General features: G+C 45.9%; 1 protein-coding gene across 2 annotated transcripts in view; it reads left to right on the top strand.

Annotated features, from left to right (window-relative positions):
* The first annotated feature begins 2663 nt into the window (after nucleotides 1-2663).
* The window catches only part of LOC126188868 (dual specificity tyrosine-phosphorylation-regulated kinase 4), a 642300-nt gene continuing 620880 nt past the window's right edge, over nucleotides 2664-24083 (top strand). For both annotated transcript variants that reach the window (XM_049930523.1, XM_049930522.1), the window contains exon 1: nucleotides 2664-2766. In XM_049930523.1, coding sequence (XP_049786480.1) covers nucleotides 2764-2766 — 3 coding nt within the window. In that variant the 5' untranslated portion in view covers nucleotides 2664-2763. The remainder of the gene's footprint in view (nucleotides 2767-24083) is intronic.

Here is a 24083-nt window from a genome sequence, read left to right as displayed (position 1 = left end):
AGAATTCGCAGAGCTCCAAAACTTAGTTACAGATCTTGCATCGGAATGTCAGCTGGTTGGCTTGAACATGCACCTATCCAAAACAAAAGTAATGTCCAAGAAATAGGTCCCAGCTGTAGATGTGAAAGTCAAGGACAGTCTATTAGAAGAGGTCAGTGAATATGTCTACCTTGGCCAGATTATAAATATGAAGGGAGACATAAGGCCAGAAATCTATCGACGCATCAAGCTTGGCTGGTAAGCATTTGGGAAGGATTCACCAGTATTCAGATCAAAACTGCCAGTAAATCTGAAGAAAGCAGTATTTGATCAATGCGTTCTTCGTGTAATGACGTATGGCTGCGAGACATGTACACTGAAGTCATTTACAAAAGGGAAACTGTGAGGTGCATACTGTAAGACCTTCAGTACACACACCATCAGATTATTTGACTTGTCGCTCTAACGAAGCAGGCAGGCGAGTGTCAGCAATATGTCTCGTGGTCTTATCATGGCGTGTTTATCTTCTGCCATTAGGTCAGACGATAGAAATGACACTTGCACGCTTAGAGTAGAGTAGAGAGATTGACGGTAACCAACTTTAAACAGAACTTGATTAATTTTCACACATGTTTATTAAAATAATAACAAGCATAAAAAATTACTTAACTTGGTTCTGGATGCTATTTACAATTGACAATCTGAAGTTCCTTTGGTATTGGTACGTTAATCTTATTCTCACATATATCTCTGATACTAGACAAAAGTGTCTATACATTTAGCTTCATGGCTCTGTACAGGAATATGGTAATCTTATTAGGCGCAGACTGAAACTTGACTATAGACTGGTACAGACTAATGCTGACTGGTACACACTAATGCAGACTGACTAATCGGAGGTCTGTACACTCGTTATAATACCTCGCGCGTTCATGTATCATTGCGCAATTGTGATCCGCGAGGAGAAAAGGTTCTACGTTAGGAGCAATGTCATTGGCTGCGTTACATATTAATACGCGGATCGGCGGAAGTAGATTTTGGTCCGTCTCTATGGCAGCGCCATCTCGTAGTGCGGAGACGGACGAGCGCTGCACCTGCGCTGTTGTGCTTAGCGGGGCGCGCTCTAGTGGGAAAGTTGTGTACGCGCTGACCACGCAGAACTATGTACACAACAGAAACTTAGGACAGCACAGAGAGCCATGGAGATATCAGTGCTGGGCTATACAAGAAAGGATAGGAAAAGGGCAGATGACATCCGGTCTGTGACGAAGGTAAACGACATCTTAGAGACAGTAGGTTCCTTGAAATGGCAGTGGGCTGGCCACGTCGCAAGAAGACAAGACAGTAGATGGGCGAAGCTAGTACTGGAGTGGAGTCCGAGAGAGCACCGGAGGCCTAGAGGAAGAGCAGATGGGACAAAGACATCAAGAAGATCGCTAGTAACACCTGGCAGAAAACTGCCTAAGACCGTCCCACTTGGAGAAGACTGCTGAAAGTCTATTTGAATCCACGACTCGAAGAGGCCACATCATTTAATGATTGAATTGGCTGATGATGATGATGATGATGAATAGGTGACCTGAAACTTTCGATCAGTCAGCTTCTAACTTCTGACATTCCTTGTCATTTTCGGGAGTCTCGGTTCTGGTGCTACTTTACTCTCCGAAAGCTAGGAATGAAAATGGGTAATTTATACACATAACCACATGAGTGTTTTAGTTACTTTTTTGGGGGATGGGAGGAGGGGTTATAACGCCTCTCGGTTCAAGCCTGAGATAAGACATACAACATCCCCCAGGCTGTGGCTAAGCCATGTCTCCGCAATATCCTTTCTTCCAGGAGTGCTAGGTCTGCAAGGTTCGCAGGAGAGCTTCTATGAAGTTTGGAAGGTAGGAGACGAGGTACTGCCAGAAGTAAAGCTGTGACGACGGGGCGTGAGTCATGCTTGGGTAGCTCAGTCGGTAGAGGACTTGCCCGCGAAAGGCAAAGGTCCCGAGCTCGAGTCTCGGTCCAGCACACAGTTTTAATCCGCCAGGAAGTTTCATATCAGCGCACACTCCGCTGTAGAGTGAAAATTTCTTTCTAGAACATCCCCCAGGCTGTGGCTAAGCCATGTCTCCGCAGTATCCTTTCTTCCAGGAGTGCTAGTTCTGCAAGGTTCGCAGGAGAGCTTCTGTGAAGTTTGGAAGGTAGGAGACCGGGTACTGCCAGAAGTAAAGCTGTGACGACGGGGCGTGAGTCGTGCTTGGGTAGCTCAGTCGGTAGAGCACTTGCCCGCGAAATGCAAGGTCCTGAGTTCGAGTCTCGGTCCGGCACACAGTTTTAATCTGCCAGGAAGTTTTATACAACATCGTGTTTGGCAGCTTTTCGCCGGTGTGAAGTCCACGAAAATAGAGGATGCGGCTGCGGCGCGAGGCGGTAGGCCTGTCGCTAATTGCAGACCGCGGCGCGGTCAGCGCGTCCTTTGATCAGTGTGGCGCGAGATATCGATCTCTGGCGGGCGCGGGTGATCAGCCGGAGCGACCAGACCAGAGGGTAGTCGGCAGTGGCAGCCGCAGAGAGGACCGCCGCGCTGAATCACGAGAACAAAGAGGTCGGCCGCGCTCGGCCGCGCTCGGCAGCCTTCGGCGCGCCGGCGGCGCAGAGGGCCGCGCCGCCGAGCAGCGTCCAGTAGCTGCCGGAGCGGCGTGCAGCGACGCACCGCAGCAGTGGACGGATCTCCGCAGCGCCTGCGAGGCATGTCGCCGCTGTAGGCGCCGCGAGCAGAGCAGCACACACCGCTCCATGGTGAGGACCGCGCTGTCTGCTGCATGCCGCTTTCCTTCCCCTCACCGCCGCTGCCTCGGCCGGACCACCGACGCTCTCCTGACACTAGTGCCGGTGTTTTGTGCGTGTGCAGCTGTGCCTCACTTCCGCAGACAGTTTTTTGCTGGTTTTGGGAATCGTGGAAACGTGTCAGTTTCTGTACTCTGTCTGTCTCGTGTGCATGATCGTCTTTCACATAATGTACGCTTGCTGCTTCACGTAGTGCGGTGTCTTTGAAGGTTACGGTCGAGCTATATTTTAATGGCAGTGCAGTGACGCTAGGGTAAAACGAAGCCTCTCACTTGAGCGCAAAATTTCTTTATATCCACTACAACTATACGACTGTGGTAACGCTTTCTTTTTTTGGCGTTATTCAGCGTTCCGTCAGCATCTAGATCGTTAGAGATGGAGAACTAGCTCAACCCGACAGTTTGGGAAGGAGAAATCGTCTGTGGCCTTGAACGAAATATTTATGCATTCTCCGAAATCATTGTTATCTCCCGGAGCGACGCTGGGAAGAAACTGATGAAATGGAAGGCAGTAAGCATCTCGCTTCAGCGTGATATTGTTGTATGTTCATGATAACAACAGCAGTGCGCTAAAGCATTCACTTTTATCTGCCACTATTTATAGTTTCGTCGGCGTCTAGATCATTGGAGATTGAGCACTGGCTCACCTCGAAAGGTCTGAGAAAAGAAATCGTTTGTGACCTTGAAGGAAACACTTCTTCATACTCCGAAATAATTTTATGGGAACTTATAAGGAAGGTGATACGAATGCATTTAAAATCCTGGTCCACTCGGATATAAGCCAATCATTCTAAGGAATGAATATCCTTGACGACGTCACGTGTGGTTGTGTTTATTATGACTGGTGGAGGATGCTTGAACACCGTTCCGCTGAATAGACAATCCTGCTTCAAAATTTAGGTTTGTTTGCTAGAAGTTACGATAGATAGAGTTTCACGTTTCGTCGGTGTCATTATTGATGGTGCACAGTCTCACCTGGCCACTTATAGCAGGAGGAAGAAAGATCGTAGCATTTTGTGTAGTGGATAAAGTAAATCACGGAAAACCAAAATTATCACTTTTATGATCCCTCTGCGCTTCTGATCCTATCATATTGTAAAAGTAACGAACGCTAAAGTCGTGATTGTATGTGGCTTTCATTGTACGATACTTGAAATATTGGCGAAAACGTTCACTTTACATGACGCAAACAAAAATTCAGAAGAATATTTAGCAAACTGGCAGCAAACGCGCTAAGAAACAGGATGATGAAAGATTATTTGGACCCTGCTCTTTTGTAACATTAGTCCGGTGTGTTCTGTTTAGATAATACCGGAAGTCGTCTGAAGAGAAGGGATCTTGAACTGTTGCTACCCATCCAGTGGACGAGTGGGCGTTAACATAATTCTGTTACACTGAGAAGAGGCATGATTTTTATCAGAAAGCTCAAACAGCAAATGCAGTGATGGTCCCGACATTAGCCTCTCCCTTAATTTTGAAGAGGGCCGAAAGAGAGAAAGGAGGAGAAAAATTCCTGTCACATTACCCATTTACAAAAAATTGTTGACGATATGCTCTCTCTTAATCACATTTTTATATGTCAATGCCAGTCTTCTAATCACAGTCTTACTTACATCACCTCACTGTCGCTATTTGTTTCATTACGTCAGCATCTTTGTCACACTTCTGACGAAGTACGTGCTCCTCGCTACCACGCATGGCAATGGACACGACGCATTTCTTGTACCACGCTTCCATTTTTTTTCATATCTTTCACTCTCTACTCTTGAAAAATGGGCGGGCAGTTGTAACACAAAGCTTTTTCTTTTCGGTCGGATATTCCAGTAAGCTTGGGAGCAGGGTAGAGGACACTGAAAATACCTGGAAATCCACTTTCAGCATTTGCCCGACGACCAAGCAAAGCCTCCAGAAGATCTTGATCGGCACCAGGGGGCAGAACCTACGGTATGGTTAATTTACTTCTGGGGCGGTGTTGTCCATTCTCCCAGACGAAAATCGCGCGCCTGTGCGTGCGAGTGCGTGTGTGTATAATGGCTTCTTGAAAGATTCTCTAATTAGGCAATCCTTTCTCATGACGAACAACTGCGACTTTGAAATTGGCGTTGTAACTACACCGGGTTCCATAATTTTTAATGATTTGCTTTCGACACTACTAGTCATTGGTGATCACATTTAGCTGGAGAAAAACTGTGCGTGTGATACCGTTTAAAACGGCGAAACGGTGAGCACGATGATAGTCATTACCTAAATGAAATGTCAACAATATAAGACGGCTACATTGCCATATCTAATAAAACGATTAATTTTCAAATACTGGCGATGTTGTGAGTCAAACTGCGCAACGTGAACTACCGTGTCTACGATACGTCGTACTACCGGTATTTGAAGCATCACACGGATAAACCGCACCATAATTTCTCGTGGCTGAAGTCTGGAAGGAAAGTGCAGTTAAATACATTTCATGCATTTATCGGTCTGATGGGTCGGTGAGCCAGTGCGATCGCCTGAAATCTCGGAGGTAAGCGTAGTTCTTTCAGAGAACGTACGATTCACCAGAGGAACGGGAGAGCGGTACTTGCGAAGCTTCCCTCCTGTTTTGCCCCCGCGGCGTCCCCCTAATTGGCGTCGAGCAGTCTCGCGGTGTAGGGGGCGTGCATCGACCGGCGCGGCGCCGGCGTCTGCCATCTTGGGCCGCGCTGGACCACGCCTCGTAAGCCGGCAGCGGTGCGACCTCGCCGCCCGTCTGCGCCGTGTCTGGCGAGCGGAGCTGCGAGCGCCGCGCCGCCGCCCGCGGCTAACGGAAAGTGAAACGCCAACGCCGTCCACCTAGCCCTGCCGATATGCGCTGTTCTATCGTCACTCTGCTGCCGACTCAACTACATCTACATCTACATTTATACTCTGCAAGCCACCCAACGGTGTGTGGCGGAGGGCACTTTACGTGCCACTGTCATTACCTCCCTTTCCTGTTCCAGCCGCGTATGGTTCGCGGGAAGAACGACTGTCTGAAAGCCTCTGTGCGCGCTCTAATCTCTCAATTTTACATTCGTGATCTCCTCGGGAGGTATAAGTAGGGGGAAGCAATATATTCGATACCTCATCCAGAAACGCACCCTCTCGAAACCTGGCGAGAAAGCTACACCGCGATGCAGAGCGCCTCTCTTGCAGAGTCTGCCACTCGAGTTTGTTAAACATCTCCGTAACGCTATCACGGTTACCAAATAACCCTGTGACGAAACGCGCCGCTTTTCTTTGGATCTTCTCTATCTTCTCCGTCAACCCGATCTGGTACGGATCCCACACTGATGAGCAATATTCAAGTATAGGTCGAACGAGTGTTTTCTAAGCCACCTCCTTTGTTGATGGGCTACATTTTCTAAGGACTCTCCCAATGAATCTCAACCTGGTACCCGCCTTACCAACAATTAATTTTATATGATCATTCCACTTCAAATCGTTCCGCACGCATACTCCCAGATATTTTACAGAAGTAACTGCTACCAGTGTTTGTTCCGCTATCATATAATCATACAATAAACGATCCTTCTTTCTATGTATTCGCAATACATTACATTTGTCTATGTTAAGAGTCAGTTGCCATTCCCTGCACCAAGTACCTATCCGCTGCAGATCTTCCTGCATTTCGCTACAATTTTCTAATGCTGCAACTTCTCTGTATACTACAGCATCATCCGCGAAAAGCCGCATGGAACTTCCGACAGCAATGGTCCCATAACACTCCCCTGTGGCACGCCAGAGGTTACTTTAACGTCTGTAGACGTCTCTCCGTTGATAACAACATGCTGTGTTCTGTTTGCTAAAAGCTCTTCAATCCAGCCACACAGCTGGTCCGATATTCCGTAGGCTCTTACTTTGTTTATCAGGTGACAGTGCGGAACTGTATCGAACGCCTTCCGGAAGTCAAGAAAAATAGCATCTAGCTGGGAGCCTGTATCTAATATTTTCTGGGTCTCATGAACAAATAAAGCGAGTTGGGTCTCACACGATCGCTGTTTCCGGAATCCATGTTGATTCCTACATCGTAGATTCTGAGTTTCCAAAAACGACATGATACTCGAGCAAAAAACATGTTCTAAAATTCTACAACAGATCGACGTCAAAGATATAGGTCTATAGTTTAGCGCATCTGCTCGACGACCCTTCTTGAAGACTGGGACTACATGTGCTGTTTCCAATCATTTGGAACCTTCCGTTCCTCTAGAGACTTGCGGTACACGGCTGTTAGAAGGCGGGCTCAGCGATTTTGCTACTTCTTACTACCAGATGGCAGTTATAAGAGTCGAGGGACATGAAAGGGAAACTGTAGTTGGGAGGGGAGTGAGACAGGGTTGTAGCCTATCCCCGATGTTATTCAATCTGTATATTGAGCAAGCAGTAAAGGAAACAAAAGAAAAGTTCGGAGTAAGTATTAAAATCCATGGAGTAGAAATAACAACTTTGAGGTTCGCCGATGACATTGTAATTCTGTCAGAAACAGCGAAGGACTTGGAAGAGCAGCTGAACGGAATGGACGGTGTCTTCAAAGGAAAATATAAAATGAACATCAAGAAAAGCAAAACGAGGATAATGGAATGTAGTCGAATTAAGTCGGGTGATGTGAAACTTAAAGTAGTAAAGGAGTTATACTATTTGGGGAGCAAAATAACTGATGATGGTCTACATAGAGAGGATATAAAATGTAGATTGGCAATGGCAAGGAAAGCGTTTCTGAAGAAGAGAAATTTGTTAACATCGAGTGTAGATTTAAGTGTCAGGAAGTGTTTCCTGAAAGTATTTATATAGACTGTTCCCATCTGTGGAAGCGAAACGTGGGCGATCAATAGTTTGGACAAGAATAAAATAGAAGCTTTCGAAATGTGGTGCTACAGAAGAATGCTGAAGATTAGATGGGTAGATCATATAACTAATGAGGAGGTATTGAAAAGGATTGGCGAGAAGAGGAGTTTGTGGCACAACTTGACTACAGGAAGAGATCGGTTGGTAGGACACGTTCTGAGGCATCAGGGGATCACCAATTTAGTATTGGAGGGAAGCGTGGAGGGTAAAAATCGTAGAGGGAGACCTAGAGATGAATACACTAAACAGATTCAGAAGGACGTGGGTTGCAGTAGGTACTGGGAGATGAAGAAGCTTGCACAGAATAGAGTAGCATGGAGAGCTGCATCAAACCAGTCTCAGGACTGAAGATCATAACAACAACAACAACTACCCGGTGGCTGCAGAGATATATTAGGTGGAAAATTCGCCCCTACATCTACATGATCGCCCTGTAGCTTACGATAAGAAAGGAAGAATGAATTGATTGTTGGTGTTAAGAACGATCATCCTCCTTTACGTCCTCTGCATTACTTCAGATGACGTGTCACTGAGCACATTTGTTCTGTGCATGCTGTACACGTGAGGCGCCTAGTTGTTTCCACTGCACTGTGTGGAATACGAAGGTTCTGTTATAGTTCACCAACCTGCTGTCTTCAGGTTGATGTCCCCAGCCCAGAAAACAGCACACAGGCCGTATGTTCTGTATCTTGAGGCTGAAACTAACTTTTAGCGAGGTTCTGTTCCGAAATAATGTATCACTTCTTTGGGATGCCAGTCGCGTATTTTAATATAGCCACACGAGAAGACTACATGATCTTAATACACCACCTTCTGATACAGCAAAGTACATTATCAAACACAACGTTTACTGTTCGCTCTATTTGTGGCACGTGTCTGTGCCTCATGACTACCGGAGTGAATCTTTTAATACTGAATACTGGCAAACACATCCTGCCACAGACAGCATGATTGTACAAAAAAATGGTTCAAATGGCTCTGAGCGCTATGGAACTTAACTTCTGATGTCATCAGTCCCCTAGAACTTAGAACTACGTAAACCTAACTAACCTAAGGACATCACAAACATCCATGCCCGAGGGAAGATCCGAACCTGCGACCGTAGGGGTCGCGCGGTTCCAGACTAGCATGATTGTACATCTCGACTGCCTAATCCAGAGTGACGAACAGCCCGAAACACTTCGCGCGCCATGCCAGAAAAGGCGTGACCCGAACGCTTCCGAAGTGCTTCGTCTGCAATTTCGTCAGTCTTTAGTTTTTGATTTAAATTGTTTTGAATAATTCTAAAATGACTAAATGACTAAAATGATTGATACTCAGCTGTTGAGAGATATTTATATTAAAAAGTGAAGTCATCCCAATGAGTAGTTTAACTAATAATAATAACTATATTTTAATGTTTTGGCGCCCTTGCTCCGAACACAGCAGCCAATCACAGAGCAGTAGTATTATGCAGGCGGTCTTTCTCACGGGAATGGTACCGAATCTAACATCTGTCTCAGGTACCTCACACCACATTTCGTCATCTATGCAGGGTGTTACAAAAAGGTACGGCCAAACTTTCAGGAAACATTCCTCACACACTAATAAAGAAAAGATGTTATGTGGACATGTGTCCGGAAACGCTTAATTTCCATGTTAGAGCTCATTTTAGTTTCGTCAGTATGTTCTTCCACCTACGCACAATGGAGCACGTTATCATGATTTCATACGGGATACTCTACCTGTGCTGCTATAACATGTGCCTTTACAAGTACGACACAACATGTGGTTCATGCACGATGGAGCTCCTGCACATTTCAGGCGAAGTGCTCGTACGCTTCTCAGCAACAGATTCGGTGACCGATAGATTGGGAGAGGCGGACCAATTCCATGGCCTCCACGCTCTCCTGACCTCAACCCTCTCGACTTTCATTTATGGGGGCGTTTGAAAGCTCTTGTCTACGCAACACCGGTACCAAATGTAGAGACTCTTCGTGCTCGTATTGTGGACGGCTGTGGTACAATACGCCATTCTCCAGGGCTGCATCAGCGCATCAGGGATTCCATGCGACGGAGCGTGGATGCGTGTATCCTCGCTAACGGAGGACATTTTGAACATTTCCTGTAACAAAGTGTTTGAAGTCACGCTGGTACGTTCTGTTGCTGTGTGTTTCCATTCCATGATTAATGTGACTTGAAGAGAAGTAATAAAATAAGCTCTAACATGGAAAGTAAGCGTTTCCGGACACATGTCCACATAACATATTTTCTCTCTTTGTGTGTGAGGAATGTTTCCTGAAAGTTTGGCCGTACCTTTTTGTAACACTCTGTATACTTCTTGCATCTCCACTGCTCTGGGAACAGCTTCTTGGAGCCTAATATGATGGCTGACTAAGCCAGAAATATTACAAGCTCAAACCTAGGTTTGAAATGATGTATTGTAAACCACAATCTGTACCGTCACAACTTTATTCACAAGTTTCTATTCCGGCCATTTTTGCCGCAGCTGTATTTCAATACAGTAGTTAAAAACAAAAACGCCTGTACATTAATTTTTTAAATTATCATGTGCACCCAGAGGCGTTTCTCCTTAATTACAATGCATTTTCAGTGGGTGTCAGATCAGCATCTAATTGATTATTTTTAAGCCAAACAGATTTCTCTCAGGTGGCAAACTGGTTGAAAGTCGGCAGTTTTCCTTTTGGTCACTGGTTTCAACATGTAGTATTTTAACCGGCAGTTTTCGTTTTGGTCACTATTTTCAACATATAAGACTTTAACTGGCAGTTAAAGTACTATCTATTGAAAACACTGACCAAAACGAAAACTACCAACTTTCAACCATTTTGCCAACTGAGAGAAAGTTGTTTGACTTAAGAGAAATCAGTGGTACGATGACGGGATAAACATTGATGCTGAAAGAGGTTTCTTCCTCTTTTATACTGTAAGGGTTCCATCCAAAGAACATATTGCCACCAAGAGGGCCAGAATACTCCACTCATCGGGACCTGTGGAGAGGGCCGAGATTTTACTCTCGTGGTCTGATGGTTAAGTAGCACACATCGTATCCTCTACTGGTCTTACCATCGAAATATTACTGACGACAATCCAACCAACGTGTGCTGACTAGGAAGACTACTCAAGCGATTCTCTGTCATGAAAGATCCATCGGCGGCTGCTAAATTCATGCTGCATGTCGGTGACGACAGCGTTCTTACGTTTATTCACGATACGTAAGAACAGCGAATAAACACCAGAGTACCTTTGTTTGCGTGGCTATCTTCCGCAGCACCTGTTAAAATCTGGTACTATTGGTTATCCGTCTGAGCTGACTCCAAACAAACGTATTATAGACGCCTTTTCAGGCTTTTCCAAGTGGCCTCTACATGAAGATTAGAAGGATACATCTCAGCCTCCATAAAACTGTCCAACATATAAAGTTAAAAAACATTTGCAGATAGAATAGTATTTTACCTAAATACATTAATGTACAGGTTAAAAACATTTCTGCCAGTGCATGGAAAACAAAACAAATAGCCCACGAAATTTGGCTAAACAACGAGATCAAGTCTCTTCGTGCCAAAAAGCAAACCCTAAATTAGCGAGGTTGAAAATCGTACATATGCAGTGTTAGAAAAAATGGAAAAAACCTCACAAAATTGCATTCAGCTCAAGACGGATAACCAATGGTAAACGCCAGAGTGTTCAGAGTTTTTTGAAAAATTGCTTCCACTACTGGAAGCCTCGCATTGATTTGACTCTAGTTACCTCACTGGAATACTTGTCTCCCTCTACAACTTAGCCCCCATCCCCCTCTCCCCACTTTTCTCCATTACCAAATTAACTGTATTAACTATTCGTTAGTGTCTCTGGATGTTCCACATCAACCTGTCCGTTCTTTTAGTCAAGTTGTACCACACAGGTCTTTTTCCCTTGACACTGTTCTTTTGCTCTTGATTAGTTATCTTATGTAACCTTCAGCATTCCTCTATAACATCTCATTTCAAAAGCTCCTATTCGCTTTATGTTCACCTGATCTCTGACAGAACTACCAAGTCATCATCAAATGTTAATGCGTTTTTCAACTTGTTTCGCATCTTTAATCCACTCTCCAAATTTCTTCTTGCCTTCCTTTACTCCTTGCTTAATGTACAGATTGTATAATAAGGCAGATTTGGTCCAAGCCTGTCCATTATTTTCATGCACTTTGTTTCTTATAGTTGCAGTCTGCTTTCTGTACAAGTAGCAGCTAACCCTTCGCTAAGTTGCACGAACCGGCATCGCACTTATCTTTCTCTACAGGAATTATAGTGTCACTCTCTTTCACAGAAGCGCTTGCAATTTGAATATGACATAGTTGCGTTTCTGAAAAGTGTGTAGTATGTTTGCTGCGCTGGAATCAACTTGCACTACTGGCCATTAAAATTGTTACATCAGGAAGAAATGCAGATGATAAACGGGTAATCATTGGACAAATATATTATACTAGAACTGACATGTAATTCCATTTTCACGCAATTTTGATGCATAGATCCTTAGAAATCAGTCCCCGGATGGCCGTAATAACGGCCTTGATACGCCAGGGCATTGAGTCAAACCGAGCTTAGATGGTGTGTACAGGTACAGCTGCCCATGCAGCTTCAACACGACACCACAGTTCATCAAGAGTAGTGACTGGCGTATTATGACGAGCCAGTTGCTCGCCACCATTGACCAGACGTTTCCAATTGGCGAGAGATCTGGAGAATGTGCTGGCTAGCGCAGCTGTCGAACGTTTTCTGTATCCAGAAAGGCCCGTACAGGATCTGCAATATGCGGTCGTGCATTATCCTGCTGAAATGTAGGGTTTCGCAGTGATCGAATGAAGGGTAGAGCCACGGGTCGTAACACATCAAAAATGTAACGTCCACTGTTCAGAGTGCCGTCAATGCGAACAAGAGGTGACCGAGACGTGTAACCAATGGCACCCCATACCATCACGCCAGCTGATACGCCAGTATGGGGATGACGAATACACGCTTCCAATGTGCGTTCACCGCGATGTCGCCAAACACGAATGCGACCATCATGTTTCTGTAAGCAGAACCTGGATTCATTCGAAAAAATGACGTTTTGCTATTCGTGCTCCCAGGTTCGTCGCTGAGTACACTATCGCAGGCGCTCCTGTCTGTGATGCAGCGTCAAGGGTAACTGCAGCCATGGTCTCCGAGCTGATAGTCCATGCTGCTGCAAACGTCGTCGAACTGTTCGTGCAGATGGTTGTTGTCTTGCAAAGGTCCCCATCTGTTGACTCAGGGATCGAGACGTGGCTGCACGATCCGTTACAGCCATGCGGATAAGATGCCTGTCATCTCGACTGCTAGTGATACGAGGCCGTTGGGATCCAGCACGGCGTTCCGTATTACCCTCCTGAACCCACCGATTCCATATTCTGCTAACAGTCATTGGATCTCGACCAACGCGAGCAGCAATGTCACGATACGATAAACCGCAATCGCGATAGGCTACAATCCGACCTTTATCAAAGTCGGAAACGTGATGTACGCATTTCTCCTCCTTACACGAGGCATCAGAATAACGTTTCACCAGGCAACGCCGGTCAACTGCTGTTTGTGTATGAGAATTCGGTTGGAAACTTTCATGTGAGCACGTTGTAGGTGTCGCCACCGTCGCCAACCTTGTGTGAATGCTCTGAAAAGCTAATTATTTGCGTATCACAGCATCTTCTTCCTGTCGGTGAAATTTCGCGTCTGTAGCACGTCATCTTCGTGGTGTAGCAATTTTAATGGCCAGTGGTGTATAGTTGAAGAGAAAGTGAAACCAGATAATTGTTCGATGACACGTAGCGGTGTGTAACGGTTTCCTGTTGGATAAACCCAGAAGTGTAAGCCAGGTTTCGTGGAGGAGAAGGTGGTGTGCGGAGCAGTACGGCCTGTCGTGTCGTGAAGTGCGTAGCGAGTTGCATCGCACGTGCTGCTGTGCGCTGGTCTAGCTCCTGACGGCGTAGGCTACCTGCGACACGAGAGGTGTGACCGCGCTGCGGCTGCAGTCTCAATGTAGCACTTTTGAAAATTCCACATTTTCTTTTTCACATCTGCCAGCGTGTTCACAGGTGACGGCTCTAAGTGGTATGAAGATCGCGTGTATCGAAAGCACCGCAGTACTTCCAACTCGTTGAAGTTTTCCCTCCAGGGCAATAACATCCTCGCGAAAATTGCGCCTGACAGATGAAGCCACTTATAAAATCGAAGTGTGTGCGACCTGTAGCGTTATTATCCGACGGTCGCTGTGTGCTCCGCAAATCTTACCAGCATTTGCTGTGTGAAGTACGGTCTAACAGCATTTCACAGATGAGCACATCGTTTGTTATATTGTGCACGAAATTTTTCTCTTAAACTGGCGATGACTTTTTGCACCTGATGGAGTTATACATAATGAAATACTGTGGGAAAGAAGCTGCACAAATATCCACTCACATTTCGATAAGATGTCAGAATGGCGACAGCCGGCCGGTGTGGCCGTGCGGTTCTAAGTGCTTCAGTTTAGAACCGCGTGACCGCTACGGTCGCAGGTTCGAATCCTGCCTCGGGCATGGATGTGTGTGATGTCCTTAGGTTAGTTAGGTTTAAGTAGTTCTAAGTTGTAGGGGACTGATGACCTCGGAAGTTAAGTCCCATAGTGCTCAGAGCCATTTTCCGAATGGTGACATTTGGTAAGTTTCTACAAATGTCCAGAAGATCGCCTTCCTCTAAACTCAGAAAAATGTAAGTTAAATTGTTGATGAAGTACACCAACCAGCCACGAACTGACTTTAGGTTACTTTATTTAAAAAGTACCGTCACCGATTTCGAATTTTTTTCAATTCATCATCAGATGGCTTTTACGTGCTTTCATAAAAAAAATTATACATTAGTTTCCTGTGAGTTTGCAAGAATATATTTAACTGCAAGAAAACTGCAAAAACAAATGCTCCAGATGGACATTTCACGGCAACTTACAGGAAAACAATGTATAAATTGTTTTGATGGAAGCATGAAAAACCCGTCATATGATGAATTGCGAAAAATTCGAAATTGGTAATGGTACTTTTTAAATAAAGCAACCTAAAACCAATTTGTGGCTGGCTGCTGTACATTCTCAACAATTTATTTCATATAACAGCCACGGTCTGCAATTATGTCTTTGACAAAATTACGAAATGTAAATTAATGAAGATGAATCCGGAAAGCAGTCCGATAATGTTCGAGTACAGCATTGGTAGCACGTAGATTAAATATCTATTGGTGACGTTGCAAAGCGACATGAAATGCAACGAACACGTGAGGACCGTAATACGGAAGACGAGTGGACCACTCCGGTTTTCTGGGAGAATTTTAGGAAAGTGTGGTTCAGCTCTAAAGGCGACCGCGAACCGAACACTAGTTTGACCGATTCTTCAGTGCTGATCGAGCGTTTGGGATCCCCAACAGGTCAGATTAAAGGAAGAAATCGAAAGAATCCAGGGGCGTGGTGCTAGATTTGCTACCGGTAGCTTCGATCAACACGCGAGTGTTGCGGAGATGCTTCGTGAATTCAAAAGGAGATCGCTGCAAGACGACGTTCATTTCGCGAAAAACTATTGAGAAAATTTAGAGAACATGCATTTGCGGCTGACTGCACAATGATTCTACTGCCGCCAACGTACATTCCGGGTAAGGACCACAAAGATAAGAGAAATTAGGGCTTGTACAAAGGCAGATAGACAGTCCTTTTTCCCTCGCTCTATTTGTGAGTGAAACAGGAAAAGTATTGCCTAGTAGTGGTACAAGGTACCCTCCGCCAGTGACCGTACGGTGCCTTGCAGAGTATGTAAGGAATCAATTAACAGATAAAAATTACTGGATGCAGAGGTTTGTAAGGATGTGGCATGGAATCATCCCACAGACTCAATCAACGGTAAAACTAATGTCAGACTTATATTTATTGGAAGTGTACTGGGAAAACACAGCGTACGCTATTCATGCTTCCATATCGCTCAAGTGTGTGGGACACATACGAAATAGGAATATTGAAGGTATACAAAGAATAACACAAATGGTCACAGGTGTCAGGGAAGATGGATGCCAACTAACCCGCGGAAGCCTGCTTAAAAAGTTTCAACACCACTCGTAACTGATGAAGTTAGGAGAGAACTACAGGCCCGTACGTAACGCTACCACAAGCGTCGCCAAGACAAGATTAGTCAAATTATTCCGCTCACCGAGTCATTCTTTCCGTGCTCCTTACACGAATGGAACGGTAAGAAAGCCCAATTACGTTGTGCAATGGGAAGTACCTTCTGTCATGCATTTCTTAGTAGACTGCAGAGTTTACCTTGGATGTAGAAACAGGAAAGCTGGGACTTATATTGCACGGTTTGACCTGCCTTGGCACGTAAACCCTGGATAATGTGGTGATACAAGCGCCTTAACTGCGACCAAGTCCATGTCATCATCCCACATCATATTCTCATAAACAGTTGCAAGTAGGTGTTTTTATGAGTTGACTGGTCCCATTTGTGACGTACTGGTATTGTGGGATACCACGTTCTGCGACGCACGCAGTTTTTACATTTTCCAACATTCAAAATAAGTTGAAATGTTACCTGAATATCTGCCAAGCTTTTCTGAGGATAGTACATCATTAGAGATAACTGCTGCGTCTGCAAAACATTCTTTTGGTTACTGTTAATATTGTCCTGCAGGTCATTAATACTTTCGTCCGCCCCCGGTAGCTGAATGGTCAACGTGACGGTTTGTCAGTTCTCTGGGTTCGGGTTCGATTCCCGGCTGGGTCGGGGAATTTTCTCCGCCCAGTGACTGGGTGTTGTGCTGTCATCATCCTCATCGACTGCAGGTCGCCGAAGTGGCGTCAAATTGAAAGACCGGCACCCGGCGAACGGTCTGCCCAACGGGGAACCCTAGCCATACAAATAAATAAAATCAATACTTTAGAGACGGGCGTCAATCACCGTGGTTATGGCATTTGGAATCTGCTTTTAACTGATTTTCCGACGATTATAACGTTGTAACTACACTCCTGGAAATGGAAAAAAGAACACATTGACACCGGTGTGTCAGACCCACCATACTTGCTCCGGACACTGCGAGAGGGCTGTACAAGCAATGATCACACGCACGGCACAGCGGACACACCAGGAACCGCGGTGTTGGCCGTCGAATGGCACTAGCTGCGCAGCATTTGTGCACCGCCGCCGTCAGTGTCAGCCAGTTTGCCGTGGCATACGGAGCTCCATCGCAGTCTTTAGCACTGGTAGCATGCCGCGACAGCGTGGACGTGAACCGTATGTGCAGTTGACGGACTTTGAGCGAGGGCGTATAGTGGGCATGCGGGAGGCCGGGTGGACGTACCGCCGAATTGTTCAACACGTGGGGCGTGAGGTCTCCACAGTACATCGATGTTGTCGCCAGTGGTCGGCGGAAGGTGCACGTCCCCGTCGACCTGGGACCGGACCGCAGCGACGCACGGATGCACGCCAAGACCGTAGGATCCGACGCAGTGCCGTATGGGACCGCACCGCCACTTCCCAGCAAATTAGGGGCACTGTTGCTCCTGGGGTATCGGCGAGGACCATTCTCAACCGTCTCCATGAAGCTGGGCTACGGTCCCGCACACCGTTAGGCCGTCTTCCGCTCACGCCCCAACATCGTGCAGCCCGCCTCCAGTGGTGTCGCGACAGGCGTGAATGGAGGGACGAATGGAGACGTGTCGTCTTCAGCGATGAGAGTCGCTTCTGCCTTGGTGCCAATGATGGTCGTATGCGTGTTTGGCGCCGTGCAGGTGAGCGCCACAATCAGGACTGCATACGACCGAGGCACACAGGGCCAACACCCGGTATCATGGTGTGGGGAGCGATCTCCTACACTGGCCGTACACCACTGGTGATCGTCGAGGGGACACTGAATAGTGCACGGTACATCCAAACCGTCATCGAACCCATCGTTCTACCATTCCTAGACCGGCAAGGGAACTTGCTGTTCCAACAGGACAATGCACGTCCGCATGTATCCCGTGCCACCCAACGTGCTCTAGAAGGTGTAAGTCAACTACCCTGGCCGGCAAGATCTCCGGATCTGTCCCCCATTGAGCATGTTTGGGACTGGATGAAGCGTCGTCTCACGCGGTCTGCACGTCCAGCACGAACGCTGGTCCAACTGAGGCGCCAGGTGGAAATGGCATGGCAAGCCGTTCCACAGGACTACATCCAGCATCTCTACGATCGTGTCCATGGGAGAATAGCAGCCTGCATTGCTGCGAAAGGTGGATATACACTGTACTAGTGCCGACTTAGTGCATGCTCTGTTGCCTGTGTCTACGTGCCTGTGGTTCTGTCAGTGTGATCATGTGATGTATCTGACCCCAGGAATGTGTCAATAAAGTTTCCCCTTCCTGGGACAATGAATTCACGGTGTTCTTATTTCAATTTCCAGGAGTGTGTGGTTTCGTTAAAGGTGGATTACGAGACCGTAAAATTAGCAGATATGCAACAGTTTTATTGAACCATGTTTTGGATCAGAAAGGAAACTGGTACACACCATTCTTACTTATAATTTGCTTGAGTGTGGTATATTTTGAAAAACTCAAGAGCTACATCACAATTTTGACACTGCCGAGAGGTTTCGTTTCGGCAGGTTTTTCCCTTCTCGGTCTTGTCGACAGACGAACTTGGAATGTACGCAACACAGAGCAGCAAAGAACAAGACATTCTGCGTACAGATAGGTCAGAAGTCGACGCTACGTTGTACACAGTGCAGACAGTCTCCATTGTTCTGCGTACAGGGTTACCGGCAGAGGGAAGAAACAGCAATGGCAGCTTCGAACTTTTACGCTCTGCTCGGGCAAGACTCGGGCGACGTCCACCTGAGTAACAGCCATCACTCGATTCGTACGCGGAAGGAGTAATATACAGCATCAACAACGTCCTAGTTTGTGGTACTCCTGATCTGTCATTGACTCTCGGTACAAGATAACATGCTGCTTCCTCTCAATCAAGAAATCCTCAGTTGTCTCACAAATTTCGTGTGATACCCCCGTGATAACACTTCCGCTAATTTTTATTGCTATTTGTTTCCCTTCTAACAATATTACGGTATTTATTTCTTGCGCATGGTGCCCCGCCGGTCCTAGGTCTCTGCTGATGATTATGAAGTCCCATACTCCTTGACAGAGCGTAGGGAAACGATGCGGAAGACACGCACCGCCGTACTAGGCAAGGTCCTAGTGGAAATGGTTTGCCATTGCCTTCCTCCGACCGTAATGGGTATGAATGATGATGAGGAAGACGACACAACAACACCCAGTCATCTCGAGGCAGGTGACCCCGCCGGGAATCGAACCCAGGACCCCGTGCTCGGGAAGCGAGAACGCCACCGCGGGACTACGAGCTACGGTCTTAGGTCTCTGAAGAACGTCTTGCTTCAGGACTGTCAAGCACGGCAGATGAAATAATTCTATATTAAGTACTTGTTTGAGGAAGCGTGAAATTACACTACTGCCCATTAAAATTGCTACACCATGAGGATGACGCGAAATTTAACCGACAGGAAGAAGATGCTGTGATATGCAAATGATCAGCTTTTCAGAGCATTCACACAATGTTGGCGCCGGTGGCGACACCTACAATGTGCTGACATGAGGAACGTTTCCAACCGATTTCTCATGCCTGGTGAAACGTTGTTGTGACGCCTCGTGTACGGAGGACAAATGCGTACCATCACGTTTCCGACTTTGATAAAGGTCGGATTGTAGCCTATCGCGATTGCGGTTTATCGTATCGCGACATTGCTGCTCGCGTTGGTCGAGATCCAATGACTGTTAGCAGAACATGGGATCGGTGGATTCAGGAGGGTAATACGGAACGCCGTGCTGGATCCCAACGGCCTCGTATCACTAGCAACCGAGATGACAGGCATCTTATCCGCATGGCTGTAACGGATCGTGCAGCCACGTCTCGATCCCTGAGTCAACAGATGGGGACGTTTGCAAGACAACAACCATCTGCACGAACAGTTCGACGACGTTTGCAGCAGCATGGACTATCAGCTCGGAGACCATGGCTGCAGTTACCCTTGACGCTGCATCACAGACAGGAGCGCCTGCGATGGTGTACTCAGCGACGAACCTGCGTGCACGAATGTAAAAACGTCATTTTTTCGGATGAATCAAGGTTCTGTTTACAGCATCATGATGGTCGCATCTGTGTTTGGCGACATCGCGGTGAACACACAGAAGCTCTCGGCTCTGAGCACTATGGGACTTAACATCTATGGTCATCAGTCCCCTAGAACTTAGAACTACTTAAACCTAACTAACCTAAGGACATCGCACAACACCCAGTCATCACGAGGCAGAGAAAATCCCTGACATTGGAAGCGTGTATTCGTCATCGCCGTCCTGGCGTATCACCCGACGTGATGGTATGGGGTGCCATTGGTTACACGTCTCGGTCACCACTTGTTCACATTGACGGCACTTTGAACAGTGGACTTTACATTGCAGATGTGTTACGACCCGTTGCTCTACCCTTCATTCGATCCCTGCGAAACCCTACATTTCAGCAGGATAATGCATGACCGCATGTTGCAGGTCCTGTACGGGCCTTTCTGCATACAGAAAATGTTCGACTGCTGCCCTAGCGAGCACATTCTCCAGATCTCTCACCAATTGAAAACGCCTGGTCAATGGTGGCCGAGCAACTGGCTCGTCACAATATGCCTGTCAGTACTCTTGATGAACTGTGGTATCGTGTTGAAGCTGCATGGGCAGCTGTACCTGTACATGCTATCCAAGCTCTGTTTGACTCAATGCTCAGGCGTATCAAGGCCGTTATTACGGTCAGAGGTGGTTGTTGTGGGTACTGATTTCTCAGGATCTATGCACCCAAATTGCGTGAAATTGTAATCACATGTCAGTTCTAGTACAATATATTTGTCCAATGAATACCCGTTTGTCATCTGCATTTCTTCTTAGTGTAGCAATTTTAATGGCAAATAGTGTATTTACCAGCCAGTGGCAACGTTATTACTGCGGCTTGTAATAAAAGCCGTCTTGCGTCAGTGGCGTCACAGAACGACAGTAGACAAAGAACGGTTTCGACTTCGATGCCCGGCGGCGGCGGTGCAGTGGTGCTCGGCGCGGTGAGATATCTGAGGTGGGCCGAGCCGGCGCCGCTGGGAGTACAGTAGTATGCACGCCGGCCGCTGGCGGCGTTGCCACGCCGCGCGCCGCACCACCTCGTCCCCCACCCACGCCTCGGGAGAGGTTCGCGGACCCGCTGCAGCCGCAGTAGCGATCCAGGGGGAACGGCTCTGCTGCTCCGCCGCTGTGCAAAACACTGCAGTCGTCCGCATTATAGGCTGTTCCGTTCGGAGCCACGTCACGAGGAAAGGACAAACGGTTCCCGTAGGCAAGAGTCGGGAGGAAGACCTAGCAAAGAAAGAGCCGTAAGCTTCTGCTGTCTGGAAGGCTCGTTCTGCGCACAACGACTCTTTCCATACAGTGTATGCGAATTGCGTACACTGTCTCGTCGTAAGTATGCGGTTAGCCTTATGTAATGCAGAATTTACCACTGCATGAGAACGAGTATGAGCGCAGTGACGAGCTGAACATGACGTAACTGGTTATCAGCTACTTAAGCATGTAACTACACTGTCGGAAGAAATGCAATACCCACAAAGTGAAACGTCCCCTTAGAACAATTTATACATGACTGTGCTTAAACTGACACTCACTATTTTTAGCGCAACGCAATCTGACTTTCAGAAATCCCTACAAAGGAATGGCCCTGACTAACATTAACCTGTACCTTTCACAAATCACTTGCCTCACAAAAATCTTCGTTACTCGAACTACTGCAATACAGCGAGCGCCACTACTGCCAGCTAAATAAAAGATTCAAACTACTGAAGGCACTAACTACTAGTAGGCATAGTTAGCAAATGAAAGATTTTAATAGAGAACAAACATTGTAGTTACCTTAATAGTCATAATATATATAGCAGTTCATAACATCCATTCTTACTAATATCAAAACTCCGCCATTTCTCTCCCCACATCCACCACTGCTGCCGGCTCACCTCCAACTGCGCAACGCTACGCGCTGTTCACATCCATCTGCCCAACACTACAATGGCAGGCAACAATGCAAACTAGCCACAGACTGCACACAGCACAGCCAGTGATTTTCATACAGAGCGCTACGTAACGTTGCCAATAAGAAAACATAAACAGCCTACTTACATACCCCCCATGCTCCCCACAAAAAATTTTACAAATCGTTTTGGGCAGTCGCCAATAATGATTTGATAAAATTTTTCATAATTACAATAACAAAGAAATCAAATGCACACACTTATTGATACTTTATGTTTTCTTATTGTTGTCGTAAAGGCGAACAGTGGAGACACCCTGTATTAACGTCCACTAGTAGGTGTACGGATACTTTTGATCACACAGTACTCGTATATACAAACAGAGCAGAGGCGAATGAGAACCACACTGATCTGGCTGCTGAAAGCCTAAGACTGTAGAAACAATGAGTGCGTTTATGAAATAACTTTTTTGGTACCAGTCATGGTTTTCTATTTATATTTTGCACGATGCGTTTTGGAAAATAATTCCCATTTTCGTGCGTCTTTTGTGTGTGCTATGCCAAAAAATAAGTGACACATAGAAATAAGTGACATTGTAAATACACATCAGCAAATAATAATCAAGATTATTCAGCTCAATACCTTCTGTGCGAAAGTGTTCATACTGTGTGTATGGCTTATAGCGTCATCTCTGTTGACTATGGGTAAAAATTCTTTGTAACTGTCTTCTATGTATATCTGCATACTGCGCACAGAATATTGGTGTGATGTTTAATATGTGTGAGTTTCTGCACTAGTGGACAACAAGAAAACCAGGAATAGGAGTTGTTTTCAAATTTCGCCAATAGCTGTTTATAAAGTTCGATCGTTAATTAAAAATTGCGCGTGTTTTTATACATTAAAGAAAAGACAACAGAACAGTGCAGCATCTCACACATCGAAAACATCACCAATAAATGGCACAGTAGAAAGAAAACACACTTCAAAATGGAACTCATTTTCCAAAACGCGTCTTCAAAAATATAAATAAAAAGAAAATCGCGATTGGTGGTAGAAAAGCCATTTCGTAAACAAACACATTAGGAATCGCATTAGCGAGATACGGATCGCAAATGGGGAAACCCATTGGTTTAAGCGACTTCGACAAAGGACAGATTTTTTTCGACCCGACTCTTGGGAACGAGCTTCTCAGAAACGGCGAAGCTGATCGGGCGTTCGCGTGCTATTGTAGTGACCCTCAATGGGAAGTGGTTGAAGGACGGTAAAATCACGAGCTGAAGACAAGGTGCTGCACGTCGACTCGTCATCACAGAACGTGGAGGTCAGAGGTTTTCCCGCTCCGTAAACGTCATTTTACGACCGGCTTTCTTGTCTAAGTGACTGTTCAAAACAAGTGAGTCTACAGCAGCGTCCCCAGCACGGAGTCTTGTCAGTTTCGAGTGGCCATTTCCGTTTACATGCCAGCGCCAGAACTGCGTGTGTGGTTAGAGCCGTCTGCTGTGTAGTCCGGCATCTAAACTCTGAAAGTGAGTTCATCAGAGACTAGCTTTTTTTACCAAAAAATAGAAATATAGTAGGAAAATATTGGAACAAGCAATGATAATGGTGTTAACCAATGTCCACAGAAGAATTCTTGGTGGAAGTTCTTGGCAAAGTTCGTGTGTTAAATTCTCTATACGCATGAGAACTGGAAGAATAATGAAAGTTTCACGCAAACATTTCAAAAAATACACATTTATTTGACCGAGAAAATATATACTTGCAAACACATCAAACAATACCCAGAACGCCGTAAATGGCGTCTTTTTGCTTTATCCATTACATCTTGTTTTTTTGGTAAGTGGCAAATGACATCGAAAATTATTTTTCTCATCAAATAACTCTGACCCCTTCACGGTTGAAATAATTTTCATGAAACGCTTTATCTATTCTTATTTTTGCATAGTGTGTGCTTTTTCTCTGTAGTACCTGAATACCTTTTTGGTTTCACTTATTTCGCCTATCTCGTACGAGAAAACCAGCGGGAAGCAAATATCAGGACCTTGTGCAGGTTTTCATTGTGTCACAAAAACAAAGCAAACACAGTGAAGATGAAGTAGACGCAGAAGCACAAAATCAATTTCGATACTAGGAGTGAGCTCGGTCAAAATATGTTAACATCCTGTGTTAGCTGACATCGCAGTAGTCCCTTGTTTCTGCGCATGCGCAGTGAGCAGCATATTCGAAAATTTAGAACTTCAAGCTCTTCACAATCTGTAGATCATTGGCGTCATAATCATATTTGTGTCCTGCTTCGTAACTG

Source organism: Schistocerca cancellata, chromosome 5, assembly GCF_023864275.1.
Source record: "Schistocerca cancellata isolate TAMUIC-IGC-003103 chromosome 5, iqSchCanc2.1, whole genome shotgun sequence".
In the NCBI taxonomy this organism is placed as follows: Eukaryota; Metazoa; Arthropoda; class Insecta; order Orthoptera; family Acrididae; genus Schistocerca; species Schistocerca cancellata.
This window is presented reverse-complemented; position numbering and strand designations above follow the sequence as displayed.